At 40.7% G+C, this 12696-nt stretch overlaps 2 protein-coding genes across 2 annotated transcripts; one reads left to right on the top strand and one right to left on the bottom strand.

Moving 5' to 3' along the window:
• Positions 1–595: 595 nt before the first annotated feature.
• On the bottom strand, positions 596–5084 carry mul2 (mitochondrial E3 ubiquitin protein ligase 2). Its single transcript, XM_084733198.1, has 6 exons — positions 4844–5084; positions 3384–3537; positions 2826–2913; positions 2571–2691; positions 1656–1887; positions 596–1226 (listed from the first exon to the last, which is right to left on the bottom strand). The coding sequence occupies exons 2-6, from the start codon at positions 3498–3500 to the stop codon at positions 723–725; spliced, it is 1062 nt and encodes a 353-aa protein (XP_084589324.1). The 5' UTR covers positions 3501–3537; positions 4844–5084; the 3' UTR covers positions 596–722.
• Positions 5085–5364: 280 nt separating this feature from the next.
• Positions 5365–12690, top strand: alg3 (ALG3 alpha-1,3- mannosyltransferase). Its single transcript, XM_084731895.1, has 9 exons — positions 5365–5585; positions 6962–7061; positions 7161–7308; positions 7811–7971; positions 8885–9005; positions 9098–9303; positions 10463–10540; positions 11030–11173; positions 11260–12690. Exons 1-9 carry the CDS (start codon positions 5405–5407, stop codon positions 11438–11440), a joined length of 1320 nt encoding a protein of 439 aa, XP_084588021.1. The 5' UTR covers positions 5365–5404; the 3' UTR covers positions 11441–12690.
• The last annotated feature ends 6 nt before the right edge of the window (positions 12691–12696 follow it).

The following is a 12696-nucleotide window of genomic DNA, read 5'->3' as shown; positions in this document are numbered from 1 at the left end:
AAACTCTGCAACTCACACCAAAACTATATTGGTGGGTAAACAGCACTACAGGCTCAAGGGGGAAAAGGGTGGACTGTCCTAACCGCTCCATCTCTTAAACAAATTTGGTAAGTGGCTGAGCGATTTAGCACCATCTCTGCATCGTGACATTAACAGTGAGTGAAATGCACTACACTAATGGTTCAAGGAGTGATGAATTTATTGAATGTCCTTCAACAAAGCAACATTTAACACACTTTTATCAGTCTCTGGTGCACTAATTACATCACTAAAGTTTTGTCTTGGCACTAAATGTCTTTGAGTAACATCCAGTGGCTCACATGTACATGAAAGTGTTTGAATCAAAGGTTAACCTCCTTCTGATCAGACTTAAGTTATTTAGATATAGTAGAATCACTCTTAGCAGCAGCCATATAAATTCCCAGAGTAAGGCACGGAACAAACATGTAGGAAAATAAACATCTCCATTGCATAAATCTACACATTTTTTCCAATTATTTCATTATTCTACTATTTCTATTACTATTTCCAATGTACAATTACAGATAAAAGTACCTCACTGAAGGTCTGTAGTGAACAAAGCATGTGCACAATATCCTTAGAATTCACATTTTATTGCACGACATCTTTACCGTTGCTGTTTTTTAGGTGTAAGTACAGCAGTTAACACCTTTGAGGTGGTACAGTTTGTGTGGCTAAAGTCATATGGTTAGACAGGTGCCTCAGACATGGTAGAGAGGCACCACTCTGATGATGTCCTGTCTACAGATGGGGCATCGGCGTTGTGGAAGAGCTTCGTAGCAGGTATAGCAGCAGCACACATGTCCACAGTTCAACAGAATACAGTTACGTGGCTGATAAAGGCAAATTACACAGGTATTCTCACTGGCTTCCTCCGCCCAGCCGTGCTCCATCGCTGGAGTGCGTGCTCTCGGCCCTTCAGCCTGCAGTCTCTCAAATTCCCTCCTCTCCTGCTCCCGCTCCCAGCGAACTTTTAGGCGGTGGTATAAGTGCCGACCGACCCACAGGAGGACCCCTGCCCCCGCCAAAGCAGTGATAATTGTCAGTATCTTCAACCAGTAGGCTACGCTCTCTTGCTCCGCTCGCAGGGTGCCAAAGTCCGCAATGCTCAGAAAGTACTCTGAGCCATTAGAAGGTGGTCGAATATTCAAGGTGCCGTCTGTGTCGAGTATAATCTCACCAATGCCTGTAAGAGCTGTGCCCACCTGGAGAAAGAGGGAAATATTTGTGAAATGTGTCATCTGATTTTTGCAGATATCTGCTATTTTCAAACTCATTTGGCTGACAACAATATATGTACGTTTTTTGTTGTTTTTTGTTTTTTTTTACATCAAATTTCTCTTGTTGTGGAATTAAAATATTTTTCGGCCTACTACTATTGTGCCTACTGGCAGATGCAGACATAAAAAACAAATCTTCAACTTTAACTTTTACTTCATATCTGCAGAAATATTAGCACTTAAGGCGATACAAATATTTAATTGTACAGCCTTTACCTGCTGATAATGATGACATGCCAATAGTGTCATGCATCTGTAGTTTTTGCAAAAAAAAATTATCTATGCTTTATCAAATGAAAATGAAATATTGACTTATAGATGTTAACAATGCCAGAATCCAATCAAACAACTGACTTTGAGCATTTCCTCGATCTCCAGTTGCCCTTTAAGCTTCTCGCCACTGAGGTATTGTCCCACGATGTCACCCAGGCCATAATTGACCTGGTGGAACTTCTCGTGGGTGACCTCCATGTGCATTCCAGAGGCCTGCAGCGGGCACATGACGTTGACTGTGGTCTCATTTGATCCCACTAACACAAAGGGCACTGCACTCATTCTTTCGTGCAAGACTCGTTCACTGTCCGTCCTGCAACAGGTAGAGGCATAAAGACACTATCATCATCACATCACACACCCTGGAACTTCAGGGTTGCCTCATTATTTCATGCAAACAAATATGGCTCATATGAAATGGGAAATGTTTTCCATGCCGTTACATGCACAGTACATACAGTAGACATGATGTTTACATTTTGTAACCAGTGTCCTACAGATGTGAAAGGGTCAGAACAAGAAATAAAGCCAAACTGCAGAGTTGAGTAAAAACACAAATGCACAGGATGCCCTTAATGATCATGTGCACCTGATATTAGAGGGGCGTCATGATAGCCAAATGGCTAAAGACTAACTTCAGCCTGTCTAAATATCTGGCATGCTTTTCCTACACCGTGTGCAGCAGTCTGGTAACATGACACTTTAATTGTTTTTTCCTTAGGCCAGCATATTTTTTGTTGTTTGTAATGGAGTGCCACGTATTTACACTCTGCTACAGCGTGATGAGGTACTGAGCATCTTTTCAGTGCTGAGTGCAGCACATTCTGCATTTTTTCCTGGTTGCAGATATGTTTTTAGACGAGCGCCTGGTGTTTTCAGCTGGGAAAAAACTTTGGTGGCCCATAAGACATTTCAACTCATTGAGGCCAGTGTTAACTAATTATCACATACAGCATCAAAATACTGTAATGTATTTTTCTTTGATAGAGTTCTTACCAGGTGCGTGAAAGGCTGTTCCACACCAGTCTGTGTTCTCTCAATGTGAATTTCTGCAACACCCCGATCATTTCTTTTTGGAAGTGACTCGTCAGAGGCTCACCCACTGGTTTCACAGCACCTACAGTGTGTGGACGCAGACACAAACATACACATTATCAAGACCAAGTGGTAAGGATGGCATATGATTTTTTTTGGTGGAAAAAATATCTTATCAGCTCTTGTCTGCATCAGAAACAGTGAAAGACTGATTACCTTCGATGACAGCATACTGTAGACATGCTCCCGGAGTAACTTTCAAAATGTCTGTGAGTTTGTCATCTATGTTGAAGTGTGGAGCATCCTGACAACACAAGAAACAAACTCTTTGTATATGCGGTATACACACTGTAGTAGAAAACAAAAATTGCACAGTGCACAGCAAAACGGTCACATGTTGAACAGGTTCCAAACGTTTAGACCTCCAAAGGCTTTACAAGATGAAACAAAAATATGAAAAAGAAGTTATGCATTCTAAAATTCAACTTCAGTCAACTAAAATAAGATGTGCAATTTATGAGGAGAGGTCGCAAGTAGACACTGCTCCAGGCACAAGTCTAATCTGTTGGAAACAACTGCCCTAGAACATCAGTAGAGTGCTGATCTACATAAAGAGGATTTGAAGTAGTATGTGAAAGCTGCAGATTTGTCTTTACATCTTTTCACACAATTCCATTCCTTTCTATAGCTTAGAGAGCATCAAAACAGAAAATAAAACAAGAGAAATCTGACAATACAAATGTTAAATCATGCTCACTAAGATTCACAACTAACATCAAGTTTATCCAGCGTCGCCCGGTTCTTCTTGTAGAAGTAGTAGCAGATGCCTGAGAGAGCAAGGCTGGCCCCGAGGCACACCACCTCTGTAGCTGACACAGGAAATCCATCCATTCCTTCTGGATCTCCTGTCACTGCTCCACAGGCAGACCTGCACAAACATATATGTACAAAGGTCAATAGACCAAACGGTGTTGTTTCACTATAAAGCCAATAAAATAACACGGTAACATATTGTGATAGAGCACCCTGCAATATACTTATTTCCTGTCATGAATAGATGTATCCTTCTTTTATATTTACAATGCAGGTTGCTGTGCCTTTAATAAAGGCAATGCCTCAATGCAACGGTCTCATTTCAGTGGTGTATAATTCTGCTAAACTAACAGCCCTTCATAATGCTTTCAGTTGGTCATTAACCCAAATTTATGTCAGCAAAATAACACGTGAGCTTATCATGTGAAGAGGAAGAGGCACAGGCATCAGCAAACAAACACGGAACAACAACAAAATCACACTATACAACCTTACTTGATAATGATGAATGTTTTTGTATCCTTGGAAGATTTTTGATTTTTTTCCTTAAAAACATACTCAAGCCAATTAATCCATCATGAAAATAGTTGGTGATTAACTAATAGCTGACAAATAATCAATCCACTATTTGATTGCTGCAGCCTTACATTTATGAAATGTCTGCAGTTGACGTGTAACTTTGTGGTGCCGACATTCAAATATATATAATATATAAATAAATACATTCAAAATATGACTGTGATCTGACAAGGACTGCCATAAATATTAACAAATTCGGTTGATTAGAGTCTTTGAGGATTCTGGAAATACCATCAGCACAGGTTGTTTGATGCTTAACTCTGCGACTTGAATGTAAACAACGGCTAGGACTTTGCTATGTAGACGCTGAGGGTTAATACACTTGCATACTGATAAAGCTGCAAAAACAAGCACGAAATCAGAGGGTGAAAATGAGACATACAGACGAGAGACTCGTTGGCTGCTCTTAAGCTCTGTGACAGCCAACAATATTGATATAACATTAGCTATAACTCAAACTTTAACTAGTTATAACTTAGCATCTGAATTCCTAGCAAAGCAACAGTTAGCTTAAAATCGGTAAATCCGTCTTTGTAATAAAATTGGTAACAATATGCTTAAAGTCTATTTTCTACGCAGTGAGCGTGCCACTTGTTACATATAACCTATTTCAGTGGTGTTATTTAGGCTAGCTAAAGTTAGCAGCTTGACACAGCTAGGTTAGCTACCATTGCTAGGACAGCTGGGGAACCAAGAGTGACCTCTAAACGTTTTTTTTTTTTATTTATCAGCTAAACATTAGCTAACCATATGTGCAACAATAATTAATGTACAAGAGTAACTTAATGTATGTCTTAACTGCTTACTGTCAACCACGATTGATAATAAATCAGATATTTTACCTGTCAGAAAAAGAAATCTCAAGTTGAGATCTTCTTCTCTGGGTTAGGCTGAAGTGATGCCTTCTTCTTTGGTTTTCCGGACTATAAACCAACGTTTTGCCTACACATTACTTTGCCTGTTGCATTTTGATTTAATAAAGAAGTTGTATCCTCTGGACATGAAATCGGTTTCATCTAAATAAAGCCCTTATGAACCTGTCTCCAACAACGAGAGCGTTGTCCATGTCACGTGACGTAGGTGATAAACAGGTTGTATCTAGAAGGGAATCTTTGATTTGCGAAACTCTCGCGAGATTTTACGCGTTGTTTATTAATTTACACGAACTACTTGTCATTTACAGCGAGGGAATGCTATGGTTAAAATGTTGGTGTGTTTGTGGACAGAAAACAGTTGGTTTGGGTAAGAGAAATGTATGTTTGGGTTTAAAGGGCCAGTCTCGCGAGATCTTTCGCAGGTCTGGAGTTCCCTTCTAGACACGACCGTTGAAAGTACTGCTTTACGTGAAGAAGTCCACGCATGTCTGTTCCGTTCTTTCTCCACGTCGCTGCTGTTCCTCCGACATGGCAGGAGGTGTGCGGAGAAAGTCTCCCGGTTCCCCGTCCCCTCTGTGGGGGAAACTGCACACACTTTGGCAGGACAAACACTTGGTCCTGTTCAAAACGGAGTACACGTTACTGGTCGTTTCAGTTTTGTGGTTCCTGGAGATCGGGATCAATGTGTGGGTCATACAAAAAGTAGCGTGTAAGTACCTGCGCGGCTAGTTAGCATGCTGTCGTGTTTTGTGATTTGTTTGAACGAATCTGAATGCTAAGCAGCTAGCATTAGCAAACCTACTAACTTCCACTGCCACCTGTCAAAGGGAATTTACTGCCCTTGCATGACCACATACAATTGTCTGCTCTGTGTTAGTGTTAAATGACGTTCATCAATACAGCGACTGCTAGCTTTAAAGCTAATGTAGCTAGCTAAATTCAAGACATATTGACAATACTGTAAACTTCCAGAGGGGCTGAGAGGCTGAGTGATAACGGAATATACTGTATTTCAAGGATTAGTGTGTCACTTATGCCATCAGATATTTTGACAAGTCTGCCTCTTTATCTTATGTACAGCTGCAGCTTGCATTAGTGAATATTTCTAGTAGTTTCTTGATTAAACAGCTAATTGTTTATTCTGTCAAATGGACTGGTGAAAAATAGGAATGTGTGTCATTTGGATTTAATTGAGACGAGAATCAATACTGATACTGATAATCGATACAATTCTGATTGATACTAATAACTTGGTGCAAAAAATAAAGACATGACATGAGTTTCTTTTTTTTGTAAAAGTTACAAGTTAAATTGTTTCTTGAGTTATTGCATTTAGCTGGATTTCCACTCATTTTATTAAGCTGAGCTCACGCTTTTCTATTTTATTAACTTTCTTTATTGGAAGCAATTTCACAGGCACCAACACAACAATGGAATGTGACGAAGACTTCCTTTCTTTGAGCTCACACTTTTAATCAATTTCATCTTTTTATGTAACATTACATAAATACTGATAGCAATATCACTGGTCCAGGAGCTTATTCAAATTTTAATTCTGGCCAGTCAGGCCAAACAAAAGTAAATAGCAATAGTTTATGAATCATTTTAATCAATTATGTAAGAAGAATTTGCAGGTTACTGGGGCAGCATCTGATGATTATTTCCGTTGTCAATTTTGTGTTGATTATTTCCTTGATTAATCAATTAATTGTTATATGAAATGTCAGAAAATGGTGAAAAATGTCAGACCACTTAAACTCAAGATGACGTCCTCAAATGTCTTATTTTTTCCGAGGAGAAAAGAAACTAGGAATTATTTACATTTAAGAAGCTAGAATCAGAGAATTCTGGCACTTTTTTCCTTTAAAAATTACTCAAACCGATTGATTGATTGTCAAAATAGTTTTTTACATTACAGCTTCACTAATGCAAAGAGTCTGTCTCTATTGGTTTCATACCAAAGTGGAAGACTTTAGATTTTTGGTTGTCAAATAATTAATCATGAAGAACTTTGGACTGTATCCTTGTGATGAGATATGTATAAGCAAAAACTTTCAATAAAATCATTGATGTTCTTTTCTGCAGACACTGAGATAGACTGGAAAGCCTACATGGATGAAGTAGAGGGAGTCATCAATGGTACCTACGACTACACCCAGCTTAAAGGAGACACCGGCCCCTTGGTGTGAGTTTCAAAGGCCTCTTAGTGATGTGGGTCTCTCCATGCTGTAGTGAGATGTAGTTTTCAGTGCAGGAGGATGAACCCAGCACCTTGTCGTTGCAGGTACCCGGCTGGCTTTGTCTACATCTTCACAGCTCTCTACTACATCACCAGCCATGGGGTGAACATCCGCCTGGGCCAGTACCTTTTTGCTGTTTTCTACCTCATCACACTGCTGCTTGTCTTCAGGATATACCACCGCACAAAGAAGGTCGGTCCGCGTGAGAAAGGCCTGAGTCCCCATGTGGCATTATAAAAGCACAATAAACAACAGTGTTGTGTTTCTGATGCACATAAAGCCTTTGATTCTATTTCTCTGCACTGTTTGGGACACATTTAAACTTAAATGTACTTTACATGTCTGTTACGTATGCATGGTTAGCACTGTTACCTCACAGCAAGAAGGTTCTGAGTTTGAATCCCTCAATCCCCCAGCCAGTCGGGGGGCTGGAAAGCCTGTGGCTGAGTCTCTCTCCATGTCTGCGTGGGTTCTCCCCAGGAACTCCAGCTTCCTCCCACAGTCCAAAGACATGCAAGTTAATAGTTGAATTGGTGACTCTAAATTGCCCGTAGGTGTAAGTGGTTGTTTGTCTTTCTGTATCAGCCCCCAATATCAGCTAGGACAGGCTCCAACCATCTGTGACCCTTCAAGGATAAGCAGTTATGGATAATGAATGAATTATATTTGTTTATATCTTTTGTTTTTTTTCCAGGTTCCTCCCTATGTCTTCTTCTTTGTGTGCTGTGCTTCATATCGGATCCACTCCATCTTTGTGCTGCGTCTCTTTAATGATCCAGTGGCCATGATGCTGCTGTTTGCAGCTGTTAACCTATTCATGGATGGATACTGGACTCTGGGCTGCGGCATTTACAGGCAAGTGTGAACTCCTTAGAGGATTAGTTCAGATTGTTTGAAGTGGGGTTGTATGAGGTACGTAGAAATAGTCTGTTACCAACAGTAGATGGAGGTCGACACACCCCCAGTGTGGAGAGGCAGAGAAGAGTACCAGCACAGAAGCCAAGTGAAGTACTGCTGTGGACAGGGTCAGCAGCAAAACATGGTCAGTTTAAGTGTACATAATATTTAGAACATTATCACCATTTTACTTTACCGTCAGACAGCGTTTACTGATGGGAATCTGCCATTATACAAGGCAAATATTGCTTGCCTTGCTCAACCAGACTCCTTTGGCAAAATCAGTAATTTTACCTCACAGAATACAAGAGCTGCTGGTCTACCACTGCCTCAGTCTGTTTGTTTGTTTGTGTTATTGTGTGGCAAAAATGAATCCAAACTAAACTTTTAAAGTGCCGATATCACACAGTAACACAAACAAACTAAAAGATCAAGGCAGTGGTAGACCAGCAACTCCTGTGTTCTGCAAGGTAAAATTACTGATTTTGCCAGTGGAGTTTGGTTGGTGTGGAGAGAGTGATATTTGGCTGATGTAACAGTGGTTTCTAGCTGGAAAAGTCTGTTTGACAGCAGGGTAAAGCAATGAAAATACTCTAAATATAGCTTACACTGAGACGGTTATTTTTCAGGAGGCTAAGATCCGTTTTGTTGCTGACCCTGTCTACAGCAGTTCATCGCTCAAGTTCCAATTCCACAACACCAGCTGCTTCTCCAAACTCAAAAAACAAAAATCCAAACTATTCCTTTAATAGCAAAATGCAGCTATTCAGATAATGGCTTTCTGTGATGATCAACACGAATATGTATCAGATATTTTTTGTCATTTGTGAAATGATGAAATTACAACTCAATCTTCCTCTCTTTCTGACAGTTTAGCAGTGTCTGTGAAAATGAATGTGCTGCTCTTTGCTCCCGGGCTACTCTTCCTCCTCCTGTCAGAGTTTGGTCTCATCAGGACAATCCCGAAACTTTCCCTCTGTGCAGTCATACAGGTAAAATACTCCCTATAACATAAAACCAGGCACACTAAAATATATTTTAATGTCACTTTCACTCTCTAAATTAATCCTTCCTGATGTTGCAGCTTTTGCTGGGTCTGCCTTTCCTCCTGGAGAATCCCGTCGGTTATGTGAGCCGGGCGTTTGATCTTGGCCGTCAGTTTATGTTCAAGTGGACGGTCAACTGGCGCTTTCTGCCAGAATGGCTCTTTTTGAATCGGTACTTCCACTTGCTCCTGCTGGCTGTCCACCTGCTCGCCCTGCTGCTCTTTGCTCTCCGCCGTTGGAAGAGGTGAGACTGACTTTGGCTTTGCCAAGGTTACTGTTGGCTTCATAGTTGGAGATGAGCTGGAATAAATCAAGGGGGTTAAAATCACGCCAGGTTTTGTTCCACAACACCGCAGGCTTTGGCTCTGTCAGCAGCTGATCTCATTGACCGTGAGGCAGGGTTTCCACATATTTGGATGAAGCAGGAGGATTGTATGATTGGTGGATTCAGAAGTCAGAGCTGCCTGTGAGAGATGCAGCGACAACAGTGTATGCCACCACATTGACCTAAAAACAGTCTGACTGCATTTAAAATCACATACTATGCACCACCATTCAGCACAGTTTTTGTAAATAAAAAGCAGTGTGTATCTTTTGGGAGGAACTGCTCAGTGCGTCATGTCACTTCCTGAGAGCTTCCTTACCCATTGGAGTGCGTAACCATGGTAACCTTTGCCAGCAATGAAGTAATTTAAAAATGATATCACACCCAGCGAAGTGTTACCTTATTAACATTTATAATTGAAGCATTATTGACTTTAAGTGAGAACTGCCTTAGTTGCTGTCTGCCTTTGTTAAATTGTTGTTGTCCCTACTTAATTGCATTGTGGGATATTTTTGCCGGCATGATGTGCCAGTGTGCCCACTTTCTCTGGAAATAGTATCCACCTCGTGCTAAGGTTTCAGACATACTAAAAGAAAATCTGACATGCTGTTTTAATGTATGTTGGTATGGGATTTTGTCATTATGACCACAGACAATACAAGTAACTGTCATGAAGAAATGCAGAGATCTCAGCAGCGCAGAGGATCTTGTTAAGGTTGAGAACTGGTTCTAAAAATTAGGATTCCAAAGGATTCTTTAAGAAATTTGAATTCCTGTTCTGCTTATCAGTTCCTAAACAAATTTCACTCAGTACAATACAAGGTTTAATTTTAGAGTAGCCTGTTATTTTAACATTTAATGTATCAACAGCGTGTCTGTGTTCTGCTGAAACCCCTCATAGAAAAATAATATAAACATTAGGACTTTCAGTGCATTGTCCACTTTGTCTTGGGGTCAAATTTAGTTACTGGTTTCACAGCATTAATACCAAATTTATAACTTCTTGGGGTTTTTTTAGGGCACATTTTTAGAATTACAAACCTTCTTCATGAAAAGTAACTATTTGCTCTCTCACCAGGCCAGGAGAAAACATCTTTGAACTCCTCAAGGAGCCCAGCAAGAGGAAAATCCCTGCTCAGAAAAATACCGCAGATCATATCCTTTTAATCTCTTCTTAACTGTATAATATTGTTCATTACAAGGCCAGTGTGTAGGATACAGTGACAGTGAACTTGCAGATGTGAATAACTAATCTCACTCTCCATTTCCAAGTGTGAAACTCCCACAAAACACAAAAGGATTTATCTAGCGTCAGTGGTTGGTTTGTCTGCTCTGGGCCAACTGTAGAAACATGGTGACCTCCACAGAAGAGGGCTGCTCTCTCTGTAGATGTAAATGACTCCTGCTTAGGTAAAAACAATTTTAATTTTCAGGTGATTTTTCATGAATGAAAACATACATTCAGTTCCGGTTATGTTCTGCCAGTAAATCCCATGAAATCTTAAACACTGGACCTTTTAAGAACAAATTATGACTCTCAGCAACACTGTTACATTTACTGCTGCGTATGGAATATACATTTGCATGATTTTGGTGAAAGTAAATGAATGATGTCCTTTGTGTGAAACCTTAACAGAAACTCACAGGTTGTGCTGATTCTGTTCACGTCTAACTTTATTGGCATGTGCTTCAGTCGTTCGTTGCACTACCAGTTCTACGTCTGGTACTTCCACACGCTGCCTTACCTGCTCTGGAGCGGAGGAGTCAAAAAGCTGGCCCACCTGCTCAGGTAAGGAGGAGTCTAAATACTAAACTGAAACTTCCATTCGCGTCGCTCAATGATTTCGGTTAATGCTGTTTTCTCCTTGCGTTCAGGGTCCTGATCCTGGGTCTGATCGAGCTGTCTTGGAACACCTACCCCTCGACCAACAGCAGCTCGGCCGCCCTCCATGTCTGTCACCTCATCATCCTCCTCTGTCTGTGGCTGGCTCCGCCCCTGCCTTCAGCCCCGGCGGAAACGCAAGAAGACGCGTCCGCGAAGGAGAAACGCCAGTGAGCCCCAGCCTGATCGGACCTGACGTCGTCTTTAGTCTAATCAGCTGCCGAACAGCCTCCATCATCCTCCTCTCTTTGATCCTCGCGACACCCGGTGCAGAGGGAGGTCACCGAGGTAGACTGTTTCATAAGTGAACACAAGGAGCCATTTGATGCTTCTCATCTCGGCTCACTGCTAAAAGTGAAGGAAGCTAACGTGTGGGTGCAGTCTGCATACAGGTACCTACATGATGACATGGCTGCAGTTGAGGAGATGAAAAGAGAAAGGAAATGCAGATTCTCAGGTTTCATTTTCAGATACATAAAAGGAAAGGTGGAGTACAGTACTAGGAGGAGATTTTGAATGTTATGCTGTTGTGAAAGAATTTGTTACATAGGCTATATTTATACATATTATATTATAACTGCACTCTGCCCAAATTTCACTAATTTTTCCTTGTTTAAATGGATAATTTGTATTATTTAATGTAAAGCTGTATGAGGTACTTATCAATAATGAGTATTACCTACAGGAGATGGAGGTCGGCACACCCTCAGTTTGGAAAAGCAGGACGGGGCACCAGCACAGAAGCTAAGCAATGCACTGCTGTGGAAAGTGCCAGCAACAAAAGGTATTTGAGCCTTTTCTGACAGGAAACCATCATTATATAAACCAAATATCACTCTCTCCAAGCCAACCAATCTCCATTGGTAAAATCAGCGATTTTACCTTGCAGAACACAGGAGCTGCTGGTTACCCGCCGCCTCAATCTGTTTGTTTGTTTGTGTTATTATGTGACTTCGGTGAATCCGAACTAACCCTTTGAAACACTCAAGTCACGGAAAACAAACGGATTGATGCAGCGGTAGATAAGCAAGTCCTGTGTTCTGCAAGGTAAAATCAATGATTTTGCCCATGGAGTTTGTTTGGTTTGGAGAAGTGATATTTAGCCTATGTAAAAACAGTTTCCCGTCAAAAAAGGCTGTCTAACAGCAAAGTGGTGAAAATAATCTAAGTATAGCGTACACTCAAACTGAAGTATTGCCCTTTCTTGCTGAGCCTGTCGACACTAGTTCGTTACTTAGCTTCCGTGACGATCAATACCTCATACAGCCCTATATTAAATAAGTGTAAATATCCCGTTAATAGTCTGAGATTATCAAAAACAGATATTAAATGGTGCGCACATTATCATGTACATTGTATTAAGAAGGCAGTATATTGAAAAATATCATGAATGTGATACAGTTACCCAAAGCTTTAAATTGATTAATGTT

This window comes from Lutjanus erythropterus, chromosome 12, assembly GCF_056507025.1.
Source record: "Lutjanus erythropterus isolate fLutEry1 chromosome 12, fLutEry1.hap2, whole genome shotgun sequence".
Classification (NCBI taxonomy): domain Eukaryota; kingdom Metazoa; phylum Chordata; class Actinopteri; order Lutjaniformes; family Lutjanidae; genus Lutjanus; species Lutjanus erythropterus.
This window is presented reverse-complemented; position numbering and strand designations above follow the sequence as displayed.

Coding starts and splice junctions, on each gene's coding strand:
- alg3 (XM_084731895.1), top strand. CDS start 5,405: ATGGCAGGAGGTGTGCGGAGAAAGTCTCCCGGTTCCCCGTCCCCTCTG. Junction 7,062..7,160: donor GGAGACACCGGCCCCTTGGT/GTGAGTTTCAAA, acceptor TTGTCGTTGCAG/GTACCCGGCTGGCTTTGTCT. Junction 9,304..10,462: donor GCTCTCCGCCGTTGGAAGAG/GTGAGACTGACT, acceptor CTCTCTCACCAG/GCCAGGAGAAAACATCTTTG.
- mul2 (XM_084733198.1), bottom strand. CDS start 3,500: ATGGATGGATTTCCTGTGTCAGCTACAGAGGTGGTGTGCCTCGGGGCC. Junction 2,914..3,383: donor CGACGCTGGATAAACTTGAT/GTTAGTTGTGAA, acceptor TTGTGTTGTCAG/GATGCTCCACACTTCAACAT. Junction 2,692..2,825: donor ACAGTATGCTGTCATCGAAG/GTAATCAGTCTT, acceptor CACACACTGTAG/GTGCTGTGAAACCAGTGGGT.